This window comes from Artemia franciscana, chromosome 7 (genome assembly GCF_032884065.1).
Source record: "Artemia franciscana chromosome 7, ASM3288406v1, whole genome shotgun sequence".
Taxonomy (NCBI): domain Eukaryota; kingdom Metazoa; phylum Arthropoda; class Branchiopoda; order Anostraca; family Artemiidae; genus Artemia; species Artemia franciscana.
The window spans coordinates 24,969,235-24,994,767 of NC_088869.1; the positions used below are offsets into that span (position 1 = coordinate 24,969,235).

General features: G+C 34.6%; 1 protein-coding gene across 1 annotated transcript in view; it reads right to left on the bottom strand.

Moving 5' to 3' along the window:
- The window catches only part of LOC136029039 (methionine synthase-like), an 84,658-nt gene extending 60,658 nt beyond the window's left edge, over positions 1 to 24,000 (bottom strand). The window contains exons 1-5 of the mRNA XM_065707073.1: positions 23,820 to 24,000; positions 14,180 to 14,241; positions 12,476 to 12,675; positions 7,613 to 7,865; positions 4,550 to 4,716 (exon numbers count right to left, since the gene is read on the bottom strand). Coding sequence (XP_065563145.1) covers positions 4,550 to 4,716; positions 7,613 to 7,865; positions 12,476 to 12,675; positions 14,180 to 14,234 — 675 coding nt within the window. The 5' untranslated portion in view covers positions 14,235 to 14,241; positions 23,820 to 24,000. The remainder of the gene's footprint in view (positions 1 to 4,549; positions 4,717 to 7,612; positions 7,866 to 12,475; positions 12,676 to 14,179; positions 14,242 to 23,819) is intronic.
- Between the last annotated feature and the right edge of the window lie 1,533 nt (positions 24,001 to 25,533).

The window sequence follows — 25,533 nt, forward strand, 5'->3', positions numbered from 1 at the left end:
CTCATTTTTTCCCAAAGTCAACGAATCAAAATTTTGAGATAGCCATTTTGTTCAGCATAGTCGAAAACCATAATAACTATGTCTTTGAGGATGACTTAATCCCCCACAGTCCCCGGAGGAAGGGCTGCAAGTTACAAACTTCGACCAGTGTTTACATATAATAATGGTTATTGGGAAGTGTACAGACGTTTTCAGGGGGATTTTTTTGGTTTTGGGGGTAGGGTTGAGGGAAGAGGGCTATGTGGGAGGATCTTTCCTTGGAGAAATATGTCATGGGGGAAGAAAAATTCAATGAAAAGGGCGCAGGGCGCAGGACGCAGGACGAATCTGGTCACGTTAGAAAAAAAAAACGTCAAATTCAGAGCTTAATATACAATGCTGGGTGTTCGGAGCCTCTCTATTATGGAGTATAATTTGAAAATGAAACAACTATACGAGCGATAAAACATATATACCACAACCATAACTCAACTAACGAAAGAACTGCTAAGAGATAACACAACTATAAAGCGAAAACAGGTGAAAACTAACGGGAAAATAAACGAACTAAGAGGTGGAAGGGGCCCAAAGAAAAAATATAATCCTTTTCCAATTTTGAGCCTAACTTCCGCAAAGGAGTAATAATGTCAGAACCCCCGAAATACCGAATTATTTTCTTTTCAAACAGTTCGTGGTAACGAACTGTAGTAAGGAGCGACCCGGCTCAATAGAAACCAAAACTCTAAAAAATGGAATTCTGATACCAATAGCTACATCAAAAGAATCGGATTTTAATGCTTATTTTAAATATATAAGTTTCATCAAGTTTAGTCTTACGCATCAAAAGTTACGAGCCTGAGAAAATTTGCGTTATTTTAGAAAATAGGGCGATACTCCCCCTAAAAGTCATAGAATCTTAACGAAAATTACACCATCAGATTCAGCGTATCAGAAAACCCTACTGTAGAAGTTTCAAGCTCCTATCTACAAAAATGTAGAATTTTGTATTTTTTGCCAGAAGGCAGATCACGGATGCGTGTTTATTTGTTTGTTTTTTTTTCCCAGGGGTGATCGTATCGACCCAGTTGTCCTAGAATGTTGCGAGAGGGCTCATTCTAACGGAAATGAAAAGTTCTAAAAAAAAATTGGAGGGCACCTAGGCCCCCTCCGACGCTAATTATTTTCCCAAAGTCAACGGATCAAAATTCTGAGATAGCTATTTTATTCAGCGTAGTCGAAAAACCTTATAACTATGTCTTTGGAGACGACTTACTCCTCCACAGTCCCCATGGGAGGGGCTACAAGTTACAAACTTTGACCAGTGCTTACATATAGTAATGGTTATTGGGAAGTGTACAGGCGTTTTCGGGAGGATATTTGGTTGGGGGAGGGGTTGAGAAGAGGGGGATATACTGGGGGAACTTTCCTTCGAGGAATTTGTCATGGGGGAAGAAAATCTCCATGAAGGGAGCACAGGATTTACTAGCATTATTTAAAAAAAAAACAATGAAAAAATAAATATGAAAAAGTTTTTCAGCTGGAAGTAAGGAGCAGCATCAAAACTTAAAACGAACAGAAATTATTACCCATATGAGGGGCTCACTTCCTCCTAATACCTCGCTCTCTACGCTGAAGTATTTTTAGTAATGTCAACTATTTATTCTACGGCTTTTGTGATTCAGGAGTCATTCTTAATGAATTGGGACAAAATTTAAGATTTGGTGTAAAGAGAGGTACTGACGAGGGTGCGAACCCTCTCATATGTGTAATAAAAACATGAGAATAAAAAATTCTTTACGTAAGCTAATTTATAAGTTACGTATATCTTTTACTAATAAAAAGATTCGTAAAAAATTAAAAGTTCTAGTTGCCTTTTTAATTAACCAAAAAATTGGAGGGCAACTAGGCTTCCTCCCCGCTCTTTTTTTCTCAAAATCATTCGATCAAAATTATGAGAAAGCCATTTAGCCAAAAAAAAAAAAAAAATATGCAAATTCCTCTGCGGAGAACCAAAATCAAAACATGTATTGATTCAAAAACGTTCAGAAATTAAATAAAAAAAAACAAGTTTTTTCAACTGAAAGTAAGGAGCGACATTAAAACTTAAAACGAACAGAAATTACTTCGTACATGAAAGGGGTTGCTTCCTCATCAACGCCCCGCTCTTTATCCGTAAGCACTTTCTATGGAAAAACCTAGCAAACCCTCCTCCGTTTTTCGGAGTGTCCATGCTTCAGATCCAGACTTGACCATTGTGATCACTGTAGCTTCCAATATTGTAATTTTGGTTCGCAGACTTATCTCCTATTCTTCAAAACCTTTTAAACTATGAAAAAACACCCTGGACCTTGGCTATTCTCCTTTAGCATCTTCAATGCACCCAGCGCATTTACTAATAATGCTGCCGATGTAAGTGAAGCTGTCCATTTGACTAATCTTCTCAATAACCAACATCACCTCTTCACCTTCAACTTAGCAACTTAGTATTCTTGACATTAATTTTCAAACCTACTATTGCACCTTGAACTCGAAAATCTTCCAAAGTTCATTCATTTTGCTGATATTTTTAACCAAGATGCTTAAATCGTCAGGATATTCGAAGTCTAGAGAAGTTTTATTTCCCCATTTGATTCCATGTTTTCCCATTGCCTTACAGCACTTTTGAAGACAAAAACAAAAAAACAGTAATAACTAGATCTACGTTGCATGGGCAACGTGAGGTGTTGTGATAACCTTTGTTCGGATTCGCCAAGTAAAATGTCGCGAGAACAACACTTTGGTTTTGTTTTCTCGCTTCGATTAAACGCTGAAGTTATTAATCTATAAGGATCTCAAAATAAATACTAGGTACACCAACTAGCAAAAGTTGCAAACCCCTCATCGCTAAAGATGATTGTAGCCTAACAGCCGGTTATTATTTACAAGTCCCCTACATGTCTTACCACTGGAACCAAATTGGTCTTACCCTCAAATACACCGGAAATAAATAAAAGGTACAACAACTAGCGAAAATTGCCAACCCATCATTGCCGAAGATAATTATGAGCTAACAGCCGACTATTGCTTAAAAATCCCCTAAATGTCTCACAATTGGTATAAACCTATTTTTGGTTCCAGTGTATACCTTACTACTGAAATTGTCAAACCCTTTAAACTTTCAAACTGGTATATTTCATGAAGGAATTTTTCTATCAAAAAATGGATGACATGTACTTTGATCAGCTCATCACTGTTGAAAAAAAAAAATCTATCTGTCTTAGTTCAACAGTTGACTTTTTTACCGTAGGCCAAGTTTCTAACGTCATGACTCAGAAAGGAGCAAAGGATAAACTATAATTTGTTTAGCAATGAAAGAACTTTTAAAGTTTAATAGGCACATCTGATACCATTTTGGTATCGGCCTATTTTTGGTTTCAGTGTGTACCTCACTACTAAAGTTGTCCACCCCTTTAAGCTTTCAAACTGATATATCTCATGAAGGAATTTTGCTAAGAAAAAAAAATGGATGATATATGCTTTGATAAGCTCATCAAGAGCTATCGACTGTTGTCGAAAAAAAAATCTATCTGTCTTAGTTCAACTGTTGACTTTTTTGCTGCAGGCCAAGTTGCTAACGTCATCACTTAGAAAGGAGCAAAGGATAAACTCTGATTTCTCTAGCAATGGGAGAACTTTTAAAGTTTAAGAGGCACATCTGATACCATTTCTCTACCGCAATCCCAAATATGAAGAACCGAAATGATAAACTCATCTGAAATCACGAAAAGAAACGGGTAGAAACAACAGATTTTTGGCCCCTGGCATGAATTCTACGAAGCTTTCCAAAATGCAAAGTCATATTCATCAATACAGCCTAAGGTCCACACTTTCCACAAAAACCGCAGAGGTTAGACCCTTACCACTTTCTAAGAATAAGCTAAAATCGGAGTGCTAGGGGAAAAAAACACGACAAAACCGAAGTGTTGCTCTCGCAACACAATAGTAATAACAAAACAAAAGTAGTAAGGAGAAGAAAAGCCTTACAGCACTTTGGAAGACAAAAACAATAATAATAATAAGACAGAAGTAATAAGGAGAAGAAAAGCCTTACAGCACTTTGGATCCCTTTGCAATTTATTTTTCTTTTACAATATATTTTACTTTTTGATTTAATACTTTATTTGAGTGAAAGATAAATAGGTTTCTATATCATTTGAAGAAAATACTAAAATATTCCTTACATCAAAGTATAGAATAACTATTAGCCTAGACTAAGCAATATTGACTTTATGCCACCTATTTTGAAACCATGGGTGGAACGGCATTTTGAAACCACAGACAAGAAGTGTATGATACAGATACGTAAGTTTATCATACAGATCCCTATCTCTCAATGTTAAAAAAGGATCGGGTATCCGGATGCCTTTTGGCTATATAGGATGGCGTTACTGCGTGCTAGGAGTCTGAGATACTAATGATAAACAAGCGCAAGCACTAAACTGATTGGTATCAAAAAATTATTTCTGTTGGACATCTGTATTGCATACATTGTGTCTGTGATGTAGACGCTCAAACAGATAGAAAAACTTACAAATAAAGGGACTGGTTGATACTCTCCTTCAAAAAGACTTTGTATGGCAAATAGAGCAGCTTTAGCATTGGCGGTATCAAAAATGGTCTCTACCAATAACAGATCAACTCCTCCATCTAAAAGCCCTTTCGTTTGTTCTCTGTAGGCAGATACCAGCTCATCAAATGCTGGAAAAAAAGAACAAATTGTAACAGACCCATATTAATGTTCATGGTAAGAACAATAATATAAAGGGGGAGGTACCATCCTATAGTTTTTGCCCCCCCTCCAAATATTTTTCGTGAATTGACACCACTGAAAGGGAGGTACTCCTAACAAGAGCCCCAGTCCATAAAAAAAAAAGAAATAAATAACATGTGACCTAAAACTGCCCTTTCTAAGACACGGAATCCCCAGATTGTGTAGTCATACAAAAAAAGGTTACAACACGATCTTAGATGTTAATTTCTCAAAATCATATGTAAATAAAGACGCCCCAAAATTCTGGAGTTAGTAAATCTTGACCTGAAACTCGTTCGAACAAATCTGACACTAGCTCAAAACTTTTAACGATGATTAAAGAAAATTGGGAGTCATTATTTTTTAATTCTGAAAATTATCCCCCCCCCCAAAAAAAAAATTAAATTTTCGGACGTTCGAACTGGTAGAAATATTAGCAATAATCTTAAATTATAAGCTTTTTTCTAAAAATCCATAATAAGCAAAAAACAGGTAGGAAAAATCCAGGACAAAAACAGATAAAGCCCGAGACAATCAATAAAGAGACCGGAAATTTAAACATACCCTAGATCCTTAGAAACGCCTGCACTTGAGCAAAAAATGACAATCACCAAATTGAATAATCTGCAACTCTACTGGACTCTATGTATTACTGTGCCCAGAGAAATTGATTACTAAAGTCAAACTACTGAAAAAAATAGGAACATCAAATTCCTATACTTCTTTCCAATGACCATTTTTTGTAGCCAGCACAAGACATACTCACTAATACACGTGTAGAGCATTCAGGGTCCACGACACTCTAGTTAGTAGTAACATTACATTTCATTTGTCAAAAGAAGCAGAGGCGTCATTTGAAAAAAGTGTAAGAGACTATGGTCCTTTCCTGATTTTCAAGCAATGGCAGCAGCATCTTGAAAACAATGGAGCCCAGGCATGGGCTTTGATTTTCCCTTTTCCTGAGATTGGTAAAAAGATCGATCTTCCTCTGGAAAAGCTGTGGCCTAAAATCGCGATTTTCACAACCCCTCCCCAAAAATAATTTCCGGACACCCCCTCCCCACATGTTGGCTGCATAGACACCTGAATAAATAATGGTAGGCTAAAGAAGATTTCTAGAAGGAGATTTTTCCAAGGCATGATAGCTTCCATTTTTCTACAACATAGTTTTGATAAAATGGTATAGCTTGCAAAGAGCTGGGCAGAAATATATAACAAAAATTAGTCACATCAGCTTATAAACAAAAACTCCAATAACTTTTTAAGTCGCGCAGCATATGAACATAACATTTAGCAACGAGATTTTTACGGCTGCTAAATGTTCCAATAAGCATGATTCTAGATTTAGTGAACAGTGCTTAGCATGTACTAACGTGACTCAAATAAAAAAAATAAATAATAAATGTAAGATCTCAATAAAAAAAAACAAGTTTTTTTTTAAATTAAAGAGCAACTGAAATTAAGGAGCAACGTTAAAACTTAAAGAAAAGAAAATATTACGTATATGAGGGGGTTCACCCCTTCGTTAATACCTCGCTCTGTGCTCTAGTCCGACTTTGTTCCAATTCTTTAAGAATGACCTCTGAATCACAAAACCCGTTTAATTAGAATAGATAACTCTTTTGAAAGTACTAAAAAAAACTTTATCATAAAGAGCGAAGTACTGACGTTTTTAGTTTTAATGTTGCTCTTTACTTTCAGTTGAAAAAACTTGAAAGAGGCTCGAATGTACCCACACCCAAGACCCCCCTCCACCAGAAAAAAAACCTGAAAACGTGGAATGCTTCGCAATTACCAATACTATATGCAAACAATTGGCAATGTTCACAACTTTTAGCCCTTCCCTCGGGGACTGTGGGGGATTAAGTCATCCTCAAAGGCATAGTTATTAGATTTTTCACTAAGCTGAACAAAATGGCTAGCTCAAAATTTTGAACAGGTAACTTTTGGGGAAAAATGAGCGGGGGAGGGGGGCTAGTTGCCCTCCAATTTTTTGGTCACTTAAAAAGGGCACTAGAGCTTCTAATTTCTAATCGAATGAGTCCTAAATTCTAGGACTACTGGGTCGACACGATTACTCCGAGGGAAAACAAAAAACAAACAAAAAAATAAATAAATAAAATAAAATAAACACGCATCCGTGATCTTTCTTCTGGCAAAAAATACAAAATTCCACATTTTGCAGATAGGAGCTTGAAACCTCTACAATAGGGTTCTCTGATACGCTGAATCTGACAGTATGATTTTTATTAGGATTATGTGACTTTTAGGGGATTTTTCCATCTTTTTTCGAAAATAAGACACATTCATTTTCACACATTTTCTCAGGCTTGTAACTTTTGATAGGTAAGACTAAACTTGATGAAAATTTATATATTTGCAATCAGCATAAAAAACAAAATATTTTTATATACCTATTGGTATCAAGATATCGTTTTTTAGAGTTTTGGTTACTATGGAGCCGGGTCGCTCCTTACTTACCGTTCGTTACCACGAAGTGTTTGAAATAAGCACTGGCCAAGTAATTGGAAGTCGAAAATATATAGCACATATATGCTTATAGTGAGAGTTGAAATAATCTATTGTCAATTACACCAGATTAACCCTGAACATAATTTTTGTCAGGATTCAATGATTGACACAATGAATAGGACTTTGATAGTGTCAACTGTCAAACGTAGATATGCACAGGTCTCAGCCGTAAGAGGGGTGGATCAGAAGATTCTTCAAAAGGCAAGGTCATCCTTGCGGGCAATAACCATCCCCATATGTGTAGGCATAAGTGTCAGAGATTCCTAGTACTTAAGAGATTAGGTTCAGTTTTTCAGATTAAAAAATACCTACTTATATTCCTAAAATCCGGGCGCTCCACAGAAGGCGAGATTGAGAGAGTTCTATTGGTTGGCCCTAGGGCTCCTGCTACCCACTTTGTCTTCCCAGTCCGTTTCTCAAAATCCTCAGCAACTTTCTTAGCTATTTTCGCAGAATCATAATTCAAGCGGTAGGCGAGGCTTTCTAAGCCATAGTCAGATTGAGCTACCCAAGTAGCTGAAAATGTATTTGTTTCAATAATATCTGCACCACTCTCAAAGTATTTCTATAAAAGAAAAATGTATATATTTAATTTAGATAATAATATGAATTATGAATGTAAATAAATGTAAAACTAGCTTTAAAACCCCACTCTGGGGTTTTAAACCCTGTAAAGGGCTCACTCAATCCTCACAAGCACCAACTTGCTTAGAAGACTTGTAATTCCAGCCATCTTCAACGTTAGAGCTTGGGACTTTTAAGTCCAGAGCTTGGTTTGTGTAAGCGAATCATGTTAAGAATACTTGGTAATTTCAAACTAATAACGAATGATTTCATTCTGAAGGTTTAAATAAAATATTTAACGGTCAAAACAGACAGGTTGTTTTTAAATACATTTACCATTATTAGAGGACTTGCCAATACAACGAAAAATATTTGATAAAAATCTTTCAAACTGCAATTTTTTAGTTAATTGAATTTGAAAATATTAATGTGTTAGAGACAAAATTGTGCTTACAGCGACTCTTAAAGCAGTAATACAAAAAAATATTCAAGGGTTTTTCAGAATATATATGGTAGGACGAAGATCAGAATAGCTTCCCTCAGTGTTGCCAGAACTTTTGCGAGTACACAGATAAGGCTTATTTTGGCTGTTCTAAACGCAGTACATTAAAAAAAAAAAAAGAAAAAACAACTCGTAAATCTGGTACATTCACTAAACTCTGTACATTCTCTATTTCTATTAGAGTAATTATCTAGAATGAATTTAAGCTGGTTATCTCAGTTGACAGAATGAGTTAAGCCCAACATTCCAGAGCGTTCATCTGTGTATAATTTGACTTATATGCCTTCAACCTTACTACGCTTCCCTCGCTGTTATTGTAAATATACAAGCAAATCGCAGGTCATCTTTCTTGCTACTGACTTATTTATACCATAATGTCAGGAATTCATTCGCTTTTACAAATAATGGAGAAAGAAAAATTATTTCAACATGGTGGAATAAAATTTTTCTTAAATTTGTGGACCCAACTCAGCAAGTAATTTTGGCCTTTGTGCTTCAAAGTAACCACAATGTTTAAGTTCGAATTACCCAGGATTTTATGAAAATGACACCCCCTGTTTGCAAGGCCATATCCAGGAGAAGGGGGTATTAGTGTTTGACCCCCCTCTCCTCCCAAGATTTTGTCCAACTCGTATAAAACCTAACATAAATACATGCACATGATCAAATTTTATGTGCTCTTAAACCTTTTCTGTGCCCCCCTTCCCCCAAACAAAAATCCTTGACACGGCCTTGCCTGTTTGCATTATGCTAATCCTACTTTTGTCAAGGGAGTATTTGCAATATCAATAATACTTGCAGATGAAAAAATAATCATACTATAAAATTGGAGAACTAAATAATTCTTATTGTATTATCCTTAGCATAAAAATAAACAGAGAATAAATGACAGAGGACTAAAACTTTCTAGCATGAATATTCAAAAACAAAACAAAACGAAAAATAAAAAAAGGTCGCATAACATTTAGCAGTATTTTTTAAATGTGTCATCAGGAATCCTACAACCTGGATTAAGCAACAAAAGTAAAGAGGTCTTAAACGAGATATGTTTCAGCAAACAGTCTGAAACCAAGAAAGATTCAACTGTACGAGACACTAGACATAGCCTAGAAGGTTTGTTCTCTTATCCTGCCCCTTGAACTTGAAACTAGTGATGAGACAATTAATCGGAATGGGAAGTCATGATTCTCAAATAATTGGCGAAGGAATCGATAGAAATTCTCGATTCTTAAAATAATTCCACCATGAACAATTTTTTACTCTACTGAAATAAAATTATACCTTCTATTTGTATGCATGATAGGAATAAACTCGTTACTTGCACTTTGGGTGTAGGTCTTATTGAAAATTAAAAAAAAAACAAGTTTTTTTAAATGAAAGTAAGGAGCAACATTAAAATTTAAAACGAACAGAAATTACTCCGTATATGAAAGGGGCTTTTCCTCCTCAACCCCTCGCTCTTTACGTTAAAGTTTGACTCTTTCTCTTAACTCTATTTTTAAAACAGTAAGAAACTTTAGCGTAAAAAGCGGGGCGTTGAGGAGGAAAAGCCCCTTTCATATACGGAGTAATTTCTGTTCATTTAAGTTTTAATGTTGCTCCTTACTTTCATTTTAAAAAACTTGTTTTTTTTATTTAATTTCTGGATGTTTTTGAATTAATGCATGTTTTGATCTTGGCTCTCCGCACATAAATAATTAAAACAAAATTTGCAAATTAATTAATTGCAATTAATCGGAAGATTTTGAGAAAAAGGAGCGAGGGAGGAGGCCTAGTTGCCCTCCAATTTTTGGATTACTTAAAAAAGCAACTGAAACTTTTAATTTTTTACAAACGTTTTCATTGGTAAAAAAATATACGTAACTTACGAAATAACTTGCGTAACGAACTTCTATATTCGTATGTTTTTATTACGTTTATGACGGGGTTCAACCGTCGTCAATACCTCGCTCTTTACATTAAAGCTGAAATTTTGTCCAAATTCCTTAAGAATGACCTCTGAATCACAAAGGCCGTATAATAAATAGTTGAAATTACTAAAAATACTTTAGCGTAAAGAATCAGGTATAACGAGGAGGTAAACCCCTCATATGCGTAATAATTTTTGTTCGTTTTAAGTTTTAATGCTGCTCCTTACTTTCAGTAGAAAAAAACTTTTCATATTTTTTCCCCTTGTTTTTTTCAAATAATGCTAGAAAATCCTGCGCCCCCTTCATTGAAATTCTCTTCCCCCATGAGAAGTGTCTCCATGGAAATATCCTCCCACGTACCCCCCCCCCCAAATCAAAAAATCCCCATGAAAACGTCTGTACACTTCCCAGTAATCATTACTATATGTAAACACAGATCATAGTTTGTAACTTGCAGCCCCTCCCACGGGGACTGCAGGGGAGTAAGTCGTCCCTAAAGACATAGTTATTAGGTTTTTCGACTATGGTGAATAAAATGGCAATCTCAGAATCTTGATCCGGTGACTTTTGGAAAAAAATGAGCGTGGGAGGGGGCCTAGGTGCCCTCCAATTTTTTGGCCACTTAAAAAGGGCACTAGAACTTTTCGTTTCCGTTGGAATGAGCCCTTTCGCGACATTCTAGGGCCACTCTGTCGATAGGATCACCCCAGGGAAAAAAAACAACAAAAAACAAATAAACACACATTCGTGACATGTCTTCTGGCAAAAAATGCGAAATTCCAATTTTTGTAGATAGGAGCTTGACTCCTATCTTCTACAATAAGGTTCTCTGATACGCTGAATCTGATGGTGTGATTTTCATTAAAATTGTATGACTTTTAGGGGGTGTTTCCCCCTATTTTCAAAATGAGGCATATTTTCTCAGGCTCGTAACTTTTGATAGGTATAACTGATCTTGATGAAACTTATATATTTAAAATCAGCATTAAAATGCAATTGTTTTGATGTAATTATTGGTATCAAAATTCCATTTTTTAGAGTTTTGGTTACTATTGAGCCGGGTCGCTCCTTACTACAGTTCGTTACCACGAACTGTTTGATACGCTAATTTTAATAAAATGTTCATACAATGTTAATAGTGCCTTTATAAATAGGCTGTCAATCCTGACTGAATTATCACAATAATATTTCATTTACACGAAATGTTATCCCCATAAGTATTAATCAGATAGTTTTCACTTTTTCCTGCTCCTCCAGCTCCTACTCTGTTCCTCTTGCTCCTGAATATTTTTCTTCGTACCTGTATCCCCTCCTTCCCCCCCCCCTTTTTCCTCCCTTGCTTTACTTTTGTCTTCAATTCCTACAAAATAAAACTGGTAATGTTCTTAAACGCTATCAAGCAGTTAAGGATTAAAAACGGTTAAAAACAGAACGAAAATTCAAACTGATACTAAATATGAGGGTTAAACACGAAATTGGGGTATACATTTTTTAAATGAAATTTTTATTCAGAAACCATAAAAATAAACATAAATTAAATAGACTAAATAACCAATTATTAAATATAATTAAATATTGACTACATTTAAAACAACCAAGAATCAAATTTTAAGAGGTGGGGGGCTATCACACCTCGGTCTCCAAATGATAATATACAGAATAAATTGATCATGTAGCATAACCAATCAGGGCTGACTCTGAATTGGATATCTTAAATACATTCCGAGATCACACAATTGGCAAGACAAGACAATTGGGTATCTTAACACAATCAGGTTGGAATCAGAATCGTGGAAAGTTTTGGCATCCTACCATAACTATTTAAGATGATTCACACCATGTAAACATAGAGCTCCATTTTCATGGCCCGAGTTCTGGAACTTTCGGTATAAATTCTGCAGGCCATATTGGATGGAAAATGGCAAGTACAATTTTAGAATGTCTTCAAGCTTCATGAAGTACACAAAGAAGTCTACAAGCATCTTCCAATAGGTCCTGGATAACTACAAACCCAGAAAAAAAGTCCATAGCTTCTTAGACTCCATTCCCCTCTAATCTATAGTTAAAACGAAATGAAGATACTCAAAACAGCAAAAATTACTACCCAATTTTAATATTACTCATTTCATTTCATTCATATAAAAAAAGAATAGATAAATAGTTGTTGTTTTATGATGTAATGAATGAAAAAGAACTTACTTGGTGAATTTCTGCAATTATTTTCGGTTGAGTAATGGATAGAAGGTCATTATTGCCTTGTAGGTTTTTATCATGGTCCTTAAATTCTTCACCTCTGTAATCAGACTCTTCCAATCTATATTGCTGAATCATTGTGCCCATGGCACCGTCAATCACAAGAATCCGCTCAGATAGTGCATTCTCCAAGTTCTTGGCTTTACCTTTAAAGAAAACATAATCTGAACTAAAATTTCCCCAAATATAGGTAGATGTAGCCAATTAGTTTCAAATTATCTTGGCTTTACCTGATCAAAGACTTCATTATTTCAATATTTATTATATCCTAAACATAAAACAAAGATTTAAAACGAATAATATCTGCTCATTTTAATTAAATGTCGTCACTAACTACTTTGGTCAATATACAGAATTAATGGGACCAGTGGCAGCGTCAATTGGAAGAGAAAGCAGGTGTTATTGCACCTCTGGATTTATCGCCACCCCTCAGATTTTGGAAAATGCCTTTCTTGAGGACATTTTTATAGAAATTGCCTTTCATTCGGTTTTTTTAATAGGAAAAATTGAAAAAAGACAAATTTACAACCCCCCTAGATTTAGAAAAGAATTAATTTGCCCCCTCCCCCTCCCCCAAAAAAATGTGAATTGACGAGACTGAATGAGACAAGTAATTTCAAATGGAATAAAAAAAAAACTGCGTAAATTCGTTAACTGGAGTAGGAATCAGAATTTCACAATTATGAAAATGATTCTATCAAGTTTAATTTCTGTAATAAACGAAAATTATATCTTAGGTTTCCATTTATTATGCAAGCATAACCTCATCCTTGCTTCTTCATTATGAAGGAGATAAACCGAGACTAATTTATTATAATTTTATGCATTTGTGGTCTTTAGTCCAAAAGAATTAGTGCCAAATTGATCATTCAAAATCTTTAGCGCCAAATAGATCATTTCCGTTAGGATTTGCGCACGATTTATTAGTTGAACCTGTAAGTTATATTTTTTTTCTAAGGTAACATTTATTGCATGGTCTGGAAAGTTCAATCTCTGAACTAATAACAAAAGTAGAAGAATACTTAGCTATATCTGCTTAAACCTTGTTTCCTTAATTCTTTAAAAATAGAAAGTGAAGTTCATTTTGTATTAAATATGTACATAGCACCAAGTATATGTACACCAATGTATTTTGAGGAGAGGTAAGTTAGTCAAAACCCTAAGAAAACGAATGAAAGTTACGGAAAATTGGGGTAAATTGGAGGAATCTGGCAAAATCCAAAGATATATCAATGGCCTGTCTGATAATGAAATTTTCTTTTCCTCTTGTGGGAATCACAAAAACAACCACAAATTCTATGAAAAATTCCATTTCAAATTAAAATAAAGCGGTATTAAACTTAAAACAAACTTAAACTTAAATAATGCTTGATTAAACTTATGAAAACTGGTCGAAGTAATCCAAACTCAGTAATACAACATATTAGACACTCTTTAACTTAACTAGTAGATGAATTTTAGCTTCTATGCAATATTAGTTTAGCTTTATTCGGCTCAACATCTCTCTACCCACATTAGAACAGCAGGCAAACCTGGACATAAAATTATGCCCGAACCATACATGAATAAAAGACAAAAGGTAAATGTATTCAAATGCAGATTATTAAAAGGAAAAGGGATATAAATCAAAGTGAAGAAAATATAATCAACCTGTCCATCCAGTGTGCCTGATAGTGCATTCTTCATTCTTTAATTGGGGCGCCATCACAAATCTGAAACCAAAAACAGCAATTAAAACTTTTTCACTTAATTTTCAGAAAAATTTGATTTCCTAAGAGATGAACTTCATCAAAAATTCTACTTCTAAAGCACTTAAAGCGCCCAACAAAGTAAGATATGACGTCTTGAGAAAATTCAATCAAAACTATTACTAAAACAGATTACAAGATTCATTCACTAAACAAGACCTGTACCATAAGTTAATGCTGACAGTGGGAAATAAAATGAAGAGCTTGAATTTGTCTTTTCTGATGCTGATTAAATATGACGACAAAAAATATTTCTTGAAAATACCAGTTTTATCAACCATTGAAAATCTTTTGGCATTAGAAAAAAATACAACAGAAATTAGCATCAGCCAACCTATATATCAGCTAAACTCAAGTTGTATTTTTACAGCATTTTGCATTGTTTTTTGGAAAAACGGTCTCCGACGAAGCTCCAACCCTCATCCAGAATAGACCACTCTGGAGCCGACTAACGGTACTGATTTCTGGTTCCCTCTACACTGGCAACACTACCGAGAAAGAGCTATGAGTCAAGTAAGTCACGTCAATAGCTAGAATCTTAATTTTCACATGCATATATTCAAGGCTGCAATCTTTTCAGGAGTAGGTTAATAGTCCTTACTTTTGATTCGAACCGAAGAATGAGCCAGAGAATTCGAATGGAAGCGGGGGGCCATATTTGGCCTTGAACCTCATGTAAAGTGGACCTCAAATTCTAACTTGGAGGAAGGCGCAAAGATACATCAAAAGAAACTAGGGGTATCCATACCATCAAACGAGAAAAAATAAACTATCCTTAAGGGTATGAGAGATATATAGCATAAAGAACATTTAGACTGATGACAGACACGTTTAGAAGCGTGAGCGAGGTGACAGTCATCCAATAATCGCACAGTTCATTTGTTAAAATGTTTCCATTTTGAATTAAATTTTTACTAGTATAGTTTATCATTCGTGCTTTTTTATTACCTTTTCCACACTATTTTCATTGTTACTATTCTTTTTTCTGAGGGGGGAAGGGGGAATTCAATTATTTTTAACATTTATTTTGACCTGTTTTTTCCTCATTGATGAGATTCAAGTGTAATTCTGAGATTTCCTATTTCTATTATTAATTCAGAGCTTCTTCGAAAACGTTCTTATGTTGCCACCACAAGTAAGTTCAAGTGTGTTCCTTTGTCTTTGCTCACAGAATTACCACTTAACTACGGGAAATTTTGATGTTCAGCATTTAATTCGGAAATCATAATTTTAATTATATATAGTTTTAAGTAAGAATGTGAATGTTTCTCTAGTAACCTTGATGATCTCTAATGAAATTTTATTCTGGAGATGTCATTTGCGTGTTTGAAAATAATCCTTTCGATGCTGTAAGCACTGTAAATACTTCTGTGGGTCACACTCATAAAAATCCGCTTAACCTAAACATCCTTAGTAAATAGTAAATATGTGTCAAACTTGAGGGGTGAGGAGGTCACCAAATGAATCTTACACTAGTTAAACTTACCATTCGGGGTCTCTCCTCATCAATAGATCATTTAAGACAGACTATTTCTAGTGGATAAAACGACAATATTGGGTTGCGTGACATGTTTTTGGCTTCTGCCAATGAAATGCTATTGAATATTCAGGGTTAAAAGATGGAGCGAATAAACAATAGAAGATAGCTAAAGGCTGTGTTACTGTAAACATATCTTGCATTTCACAGCATTGGGATTATTTTTTAAGAAATTACGAAGGTGTCTTTGAGTCAGTGTTTATTGAAATTAATCTAAAAAACTTTTTCCACAAAACAAGTTTTTCAAAAAAAAAGGTAATGAGCTCCATTAAGCCAAAAATGTCCAGAAATAATGTTAAATAATATTCCAAGCGTAAAACTAGCACAAATCACTATCAACAAATAAGTAAAACTCAAAACCAACAGAAATTACAATAAATAGCTGAGTCAAACTCAAAACGAGCAAAAATTTATATGAGTAGGGCTGATACCCCCCATATCTTCTCACCAGAACATAATCTGCACTCTCCTGAAAAAAAATACCATAGATTGTCAGTTTAATTGACATTTATTGATATTTATTCTTAAATTTTTGATCATTTTTTATTTATGAAAGTAAAAAAAAGGTAAAAACATTTAAAACATACTAGTAATAGTATTGAATAGCGGTAGTACTATTAGCAACAGTAGTATTAACATATTGCTTTTTGGTCAGTAGAACATCCCTCTCATCAAGTCCTGGAAGTTTCAACTTTATACAATTAGCCATTGCTGGTATGTCCTTTTGATAACTTGTATTTCATATACTTTTTGAAATTTCCATCTGTATGCTCTTAGCCTTATAAGTAGTTACAATAGAAGTAGCAGTAGTAGTAGTAGTAAATGTAGCAGTAACAGTAGTATTAGCAGTAGTGTGCACATAATGTCTTTTTGTGAGAAGATCTTTCCCTTTAAGCATTATCTGAAAGTTCCAACTTAATACCCAAATAATTTTTGAGATATACTATTTTGACAATGGGTATGCACATTGTATTTTTTGATTTAGCCCAAATTTCCCCTCAATACTATAAATAGAATAGTGTGTTAGTAGTCGTAATACTGGTAGCATGCAAATATCGCCCTTTTGATCATCTCTCTTATCATTTCTTGAATTTTCCAAATAAATATATTCAGTTATTCCTGTTACACCCTTTTGACAATTCATATACACATAACGTGTTTTGATTTAGTTTAACACTCCCCTCAACATTCTTTGAAAGGCTGACCTGAATGCTTTTTGTCTTCCTGGAAAATAAAGTTCAAACATGAATACCATTCTCAATAACATATACTACATGTAAACAATGGACAAATTGCCCCACATCACCTGACATCCCCAAAGACATCATTACTGGACCTTTCAACAAGGCTCAACAAAATAACTCTCTTAAAATTTCTATCGGATGTGTTTTGGGGAATGATACTTGTTGGCAAGGGGCTGATTGCCCTCCATTCACTTTTGACTCTTAAAAAGGGCAATAAAACTTCCAACTTCCAATCAAATCAGCTCAACCAAGTCCAAAGTTTATATGACCACCCGTTCCATAAAAGCCTTATATGCCCCACCCCTAAAGACATTGTTGTTTGATTTGATTTTTGGACTATTGCTAACAAAATGGTGATCCCAAAATTTTAAATGAATGCATTTTTGGGAAAAGAAGATATCAGGGAGGGAGGAGCGCTATTATGCTGCCTATGATTAAACCTCATGATATTAATTAAATTACAGATAAAATTCATCATTATCCTAGTGGCTCAGTCTAGTTATTTATTCAAATTTTTGATGAAATGTTTTATATAATACTTGAATATATGAGTCCGATAACAATACAGGGGGGTTTTAACATAAATTTGATGGACTCAAAGTCTTCAGATTAGTCGATTTTCTTTCAACCTACAGGATTTTCTTTCATGCTGCAGGAACTCTACCAACTGCATCCATCATTAACCAAGTAACTACTGCTACAGCATCAGCAATTGACAATACATTTTCTAAGTTTAGCTTGGTGCAGAACTCAATTTTAGTTATGGACATTTATGATCATTTCTTTCAGCTTTTGATTCCTATTCTTTCAGCTTTTGTGAGAAAGGGTCAAAACTGCCCAAGAATTAATGTAACATTTTTTTACAATGACATTATTTTGTCTTGTTTATTTGACTTGGTTAATGGAAGGGGATATTCTTAATGTGTAAGATGTCACCTTTCAATCACAGGTTTAAATCCCTAAGCCTCTTAGTATCCTGCCGTCTTTTACCTCAGATCCAATTGTCATCTCTGTAATTTAAATCATATTCAAATTCCTTTTATCCATCTGTAAGGTCTGACAACAATCCTGTAACAGCAAGTAATATTGTGAAATACAATTCGAAACCCAAGGGACTTCAAATTCCGGGAAGGAGCTAAACAATTTTCGTCTCTGATCCATCGAAAGATGTTTGCACTATAAGCTCCTGTGGGACTTTATAATCTATCCATAGTTGAGCAGCAAAGTAAACCTGTTGCCAGGTCACCAAAATGCTGTATCTGTAATATCACTGTAAAAGCTTGGGGTATTTTAAACTTCGTATACCGAGAAAGCCTTCATATTTAATATACCTTCATATTTCCAGATTTAAAATGAGTGCATTCCCTGTGCTTGGCCAGAATAATCTCGAAAAGCTTTTCAAGCATTTCAGATATTGATTGGAATAATCTTGTTGATAATATAGATGATATTAGTTTTCAATGACTCACTGATTTCGGTTTTGAGTAAAACTTGTATTGAGGATTGGACATGGTCAAGAAAAAAGGTACACAAAAAGCCGTGGTTGTCACCTAGTTTCCCCTGGTGTATCAATACAAAAGATAAATTATATATAAATTCAGTAAGACATGAAAATGATCCAGTTTGCACACGAACTTAAAAAAAAAATACAGAAATGCTGTTAACAAACTCCTGAGATGTGCTGAGAAAAAATATTCTGAAAGTAAGTTTAAAGAAGCTTGCGGTAACCCAGCTAAATCACCGAAAATTATTAAAAATGTTAAATCTTCATAAGATTCTGTTTTGTCCAATCAGGTTATTACTCTCGATGGGTCAGCTTTGAGTGAGCCAGAAGATGTCTGTAAAGTCATGTTGGAGCATTTTTCAACTGTTGGGGCTTGACTTTCTTGCATTACAGCAGCTTCTGATGTTGATGTTCCCCTTGAGACTTTTATGGGGACTCCTGTAGATGTATCAATGTATCTAAGACCTGTTACACAAGATGAAATTCGTAAGATAATCTTCGAGATGAAAATTACTTTGGCTGGGAGTGATTACATTAATCTTCTTGTTTTAAAAACAGTGTTTCCAATAATTTCAAAAATATTTACTTTCCTTATTAATGCTTGCCTGAAACAGGGTAAGTTTCCTAATTGTCTTAAATTGCAAGAATAACCCCTATTTTTAAAGGTGGTAATAAGAATGATCTGGGGAATTATCGACCAATTTCGTTATTTCCTGTTATTTCCCGTGTTCTAGAAAAATGTCTTAATTGTAGAATATATGAGCATCTGGAACGACATAAACTTTTACATCCAAATCAATTCGGTTTCAGGAAAGGTAGAACAACAAAAATGGCGATTTCGTTTATTACTTCGGTAATTAATGAAGTGCTTGATAAGAGACTTAGGGTAGCTGGTGTATTCTTGGATTTGGTTAAGGCGTCTGACACTGTTGGAGCATGCAAAGCTTGTGAAGGTAGCAAGTCAACGGAATCACTTTGACGTCCCTGTTGAGACGAACCCACCACTGAGGTGAGTGTTGCTGCCTAATTTCTGTAGGGGGATCACGAGATGATGACTGGGTATTGTCTCAAGGTCATGGTATCTGTGGCAACCATTCTAGGATGGAAGTGGGATTTGTGACGAGTCTTGAGTTGTGTATGGGGGCCAAAGTCATGCCATCTGAAAAATAATTTGACATTAGATTGCTAACTTGTATTGTTCATCAATATGGCTTGGTACTTTTCCCTTGTTACTTTGTCCAATCTGTGTAATCCAGAATAGTGCTATCCAAGTTTTTTGTGGTGTGGGGAACCGGGAGTCCATGAGGTTGGTGTACAGTGAAATAAATATAATGCCTGCAGCCAGATTGCGTGATTTTTATACTTTGATTTGTATATATAAGTATCATAATGAGGGCATTTCAGGTTGCTTTACAGGTTTACTTTGTGAGAGGTCAGATGTTCATCAACACAATACTCAGATGTGAGGAAATAATGAGGTTCCTCAACTTGCTTCTAGTAGGACTTCTTATTCTCTTGTCTATAGAGCTTCCAAGCTTTGGAACAAACTTAGTAATGATATTAAGGATAATGGTGATTTTAACCGGTTTAAACCTGATTTATGCATGTATGCTGAGGCATGCTTTCAAAACAGATTAACTATATTTTCGGTGGTTTATTTTTCTGTATTTTCTATGTGTTGTTTAGGGGTTTTATATTGTATTGGTTTGTTGTTTATTTTATTTTGGTTCCAGTAAATGGTCTCATGCCCTATACTCTTTTTCTTTTCTTATTTTAGCATATCCTTGCAAGTTCTATTTTATTGTGCTATTACATAAGAAATGATTATTTTCAATAAAATTATTCTACTACTACTATTATCAAGTTGAAAATTTCAGAGACTGGTGAGGAGGGATAAGGAGACATTGAACAATGACTTAGGAGAGATAGCATGGCAAAGTCAAACTAAAAGACAACCTAGGTTACCAAAATAGCATATCTGCAACGACTTGGGGGATAGAGTTGCAACTTTTAGGTTGTGTTGGAGAAGATTGCACTTAAGGATTTGAGTTAGAAAAGGGCTAAATATATTTTTCTCTGATCAGCATAAACTTTTTTGCACTACAAGCCACAATGGGACTTAGAATCTATTTACATTTTAGTAACAAGGTAAATCAAAAGATCCTGGGTGTTGTCAGTTGATCAAAACAGCATATTTTCAGTGATGAAATTCACAAAATTTAAGAGGGTGGGGGGCAAGATCTATGTTTCAAAACCTACTGGGAAGAGGTAAATTCACTGATTTTCAATGGAGACGTCTAAAAAGCAATTTAAATGACCCCCCCCCCCAAAAAAAAAAAGAAGGTATATTTCAAGACCTAGATAGAGGGAAAGGGAGCAAAAAATATAATACAAGGAGGATATAGTCCCTCAATTATTGCCACTGTATCTGCAGTTTCTGGGAAACAGCTTGAGAGATCAAGTTGAAACCATTAGATTTTTGGAGGGGAGGTGGGGGTTGGCAGAGGGGACAGATAAGAGATAAACCTATTTTGTCTCAGATTAGCTGAAAGGTACTAGAAATATTTAATTGTGTTTATTTACAAGTCTTGTCCCAAATTCAAGATACCAACTTTTGACAAGAGATTTGGTATTATATAATGAAAATTAAAAACAAATTGTCTCAAGTTGTACCAAAACTCTTTACTTTTTGCAACTCTTGTAATCATTTCTCACCCATTTTAGTCCTAATGATTTTTTTTTAATTACTCCTGGTGTTATTTCATATATATATATATATATATATATATATATATATATATATATATATATATATATATATATATATATATATATATATATATATATAAGACATTTCTTAACTTTTTGGGCCTAACCTTTCATTGGGCAAAAAAAAACAGTTTAAACACAAATTAGGACCATATATATTCATGTTTGAATTCAGGCACCTACAAATTTTGCATAGACAGACCAAGTATAATAAAAGCTTTAAAAAATATTTTCAATTGTACAGCTGGCTATGAAAATTTACTTTAATACTGTACTTATGTTTTTTTATAATTTCCAAAGAATTTATATTTGTGCTTAACAAAACCTATTTACTAGGATGGATACTTCTGTCATTTTCCCTCCTGACATTTTCATTTCTCATCCTGAGAGCTTTTCTATTCTGAATTTTTCTTTTCATTTCTATGCAGAAATTGTGTGTCATGAGCTGGGAAAATAAATGGAAATTTACTTTAGATTGGAAAGACATATGTTGGCCCCTTAGCACCCATGACCTCTAAAAGATTAACTGAGATGGTTTTTTTGAATCTAACTAAACTATTATCAATCATGCCTTAGTGTAAAGTTATGAGGAGCAATCTTAAGATTTGTCTACTTTGCTTCTTTATATTCCCTTTTCTTAGTTTAAAGCAGCAAAAGTTTTAATAGTTCTTCAGTTTCCAGATATATGATGAAAAAAAACTTAACCAGATTCTAGCTAATTGAATGTTATAAAGTGAACAATAAAGAATTCTATTGTAGGATCTCTTGGTTTCCTTATCTACCCATTAGCTCATTTTAGTTGTTTCTCCAACTTGCTATGGCTGGAAAGATCCAATTGGCAAAAATATTTGAAACAAGCATCAAGGATTGTAAATTAGAACATCTGAGGCCCAGTTTAGAAAACATTTTTAAACAAAAGACAGTTAAAAATGGATCAGCTAAACCAGACTTTACTAATATTATAAAAAAAAAAATGGTAGGCTACAATACAGATGAGACCTTAATGCAATTCAACCCTGAAATATTTCTGAGTAAAAAGTTTAGCCTAAAACAGACAGAAGCAATGTTCTATAAATAGTTTCTAATGAAAAATAGATTCATTCCTATCTAGATTTTCAGTTTATTAGAGTGAAATGGATTGGGTGAAACAGTCTTCAAGAAATATGGCTTATTTCCATTGAATTTGGAGACCAAGAATTGTACTATACCTAGAGAGACATGGGATCTATATTTCAAAAGGTTTAACTCAAAGAAAACAATAAACCAAAAAAATTCTTAGACTACTTTATAATATACAGCATGTTTATATTAATCAGAACATCATATTTCTTTCTATTTTAATCCACTTTTTAAAAACATATAAATATTGCAAACAATCTCACACAAACTACATTGCACCAAGTCAATACCACCAAAAACTCATTTCAGCAAAGAATCTATGACATATGATAATATTTGGTAAAGGTCTAGATTAGGGGCTATTGAGAAGGAAACATGTATAGAGGAGTTGTACTTGAAACCTGTTAGATATTCATAGAATTATTCTATGACACTAAAATTCTAGTTAATTGACTTCTCACTATCTCAAAAAGGGTTTAGGTTAGGAAAATGAAACTTTTAGGGATGGATCTACAGACTAAAGTATGTCCCAGGAAGGTATTTTAAAGTACCCAACTCTACTCCTTCTCTCTCTAGAGGGCCCTGAAATTTGCCTTCATGACAGGTCTATATCTATTGAAATTTTGACAAAACAACATTTAACCTTAATTTTCAATTACTAGTTTCTTTTCCTCTGCTTTTAGTTCTGAAAAATGCAATTCCTGTTATTTGAGTAGAGTTTTGAACCATATCAATTTATTTTTTTCAAAATTTAGGAAATGTATTTGCATATCTTTAAAACCTTATAAAATGGAACTGAGCAAAGTTATGAAGCTGAAAACAATTTTGTTGTACTTCAATTAAGCAGACAATCTATTTTGGAAGGTTTCACTATTATAACACACATATTTTTAAAGGTCATCAAAGGTCAGGGCCCTCTAGAGGGAGAAGAAGTGGAGGTAGTTACTTCAAAATACCTTCCTGGGACATACTTTATTCTGTAGATTCGTCCCTGAAAGTATCATTTTCCTAACCTAAACCCTTTCCGAGATAGCAAGAAGTCAATTAACTAGAATTTTACACAAGAAATATATTATTAGAGCCATATATAAGAACATTGGGGGTGGAGATACATTGTGAGAAAAACAGCAATGATAGCCTATTGGGATATAAGGAATCTAATGCAGCATTATATAAGATATATCATGGTAGCCTACTAATTTTACCTATGTAGCATGATTCCTTCAGAAGAAGCCAACAACTTTATATTTACCTTTTATAACGTTTTCTTTAGTAGTGTTCTTGAACAAGAATGAGACCAAGATATTCCCTCAAAGGAGGTCTGAGCTATTGCATAATATGCCTAGCCTAAATATAAAGAGGGAATCACCTTGGACTTTGGAGAAAAAACAACGAGACGGTGGGTTACTTCAAATGAAATGATAGGACTACGACAAATAATTTCTGTACAGCTGTAGCTTGTAATCTAATCGTAATTATCTAAAGCAGTTATTCGGGTCTTCGCTTCTTAGTTGTGAACTCAAATCAAGCTTTGGACAATAGGAAATGTCAATGACATAATCTGCAGAACCAAGGAATGCATAATAAATGTCATAGATGGCTCATGCGCATTAGATGGTGCTCTTACTAGAGTTTTCCGAGTTCAAAATAGCAAACACTAATAATAAAATTAAATAGTTAAAATATTAACGTTAAAAACAGCATTTCTTGCAAAAATTTGATGCTCTTAATTTAAGAATATCTTATTATTTTTCTTCAGCATCATCAAAATGGCCCAAGCAGTAAAGGCTATAGTAAACTATTTTACTACTACCACTACTAACAGCCAACCTCAGCCCCAAGCTGCCTGAGGCCAAAACAACTACGCACGCTACTCCTCTATCCCAATCTATTTCAAGCCTCCCTCTTTACACCCTCCCAGGAACTTCCCACTCTCCTTAAATCTTTCCCTATGACATCATCCCACCCAAACCGCGGACGAACTGCTTTCCGTTTAGCCCCAGACGGCTGGCCAAAGAGGACAGTCTTCGGTAATATATAATCCTTCATCCGCAGAGCATTCCCTGGCCATCTCAACTTGTACCTAAGGGTACTACGCACAGTCGTGTACGTAAAAATTTCAGTAGGCAATTTCTCCGGAAACATCTAAGAAACCTTCCTCCGTTTTTCAGAGCGCCCATGCTTCAGGATCATTTTTGACCTCTGTCATCACTGTAACTTACAATATTCTAATCTTGGTTAGCGTACTTTTCTTTCTGTTTTTCCAAACTTTTTTCAACTGTTAAAAAAAGGTTCTAGACGTTTACCCCTTGGAAAACACCCCCCCCCCCAGAAAGTACCCCTGGAAAATCCTCCACTGTGGAAAATACAACCCCTCTCCCCGCGGAATATACCTCCCTAAAATACCACCCTCCGGAAAATACCCTCTGGAAAATGCCCCTTCCTCGGAGAAAGTAAGGTTTTCCAGATTTGAGAATTTTATTTTAGTTTTTTTTTTTATTTCGTTGAGAAGTGCGATGGAAAGGGATCTTAAAAACTTAGAAAATCCATTTTTGTTGAAAAGACTTTCATATGAACTTCTGCAATATTTGGCAGCAGCGGGTGCCAAATTAAAAACAAAAAGGAAGAAGAAAAAATGTGGGCGAAAAATCATCAAAATTAAGCTTAAAATATATAGTACCAAAATTTTTTAAGAGGGTTAGCTTTACTTTGAAAGGATAGCTGGTACTTGAAACTAACAAATCTTATTGCAAAAGTTCTTATGGACGAAACAAGGAATTAAATGCGAAAGTAAAACTCTCCTATGTTTAGATTATGCTAATGATTTAAGTGTCCTAGATGGAAGTATTAGTAAAATAAATGAACTTTCAGAGATTTTGCAGGTTCAGAATGCAAGTTCATAAGTGAAGATGAAGAGCCTACGTTGGGTGGCGAAAAGACTGATCAGATGGATAGCTCCACTTCCCTTGGTAATATTATTAGTGAAGACGGTGGGGGTAGTGAAGAAGTTAAAAGTAGAATAGCCGAGGCCCAGTTAAAAAAAAAAGTTTGAAAGAATAGGAAGATAAGTCTGCAAACCAAGG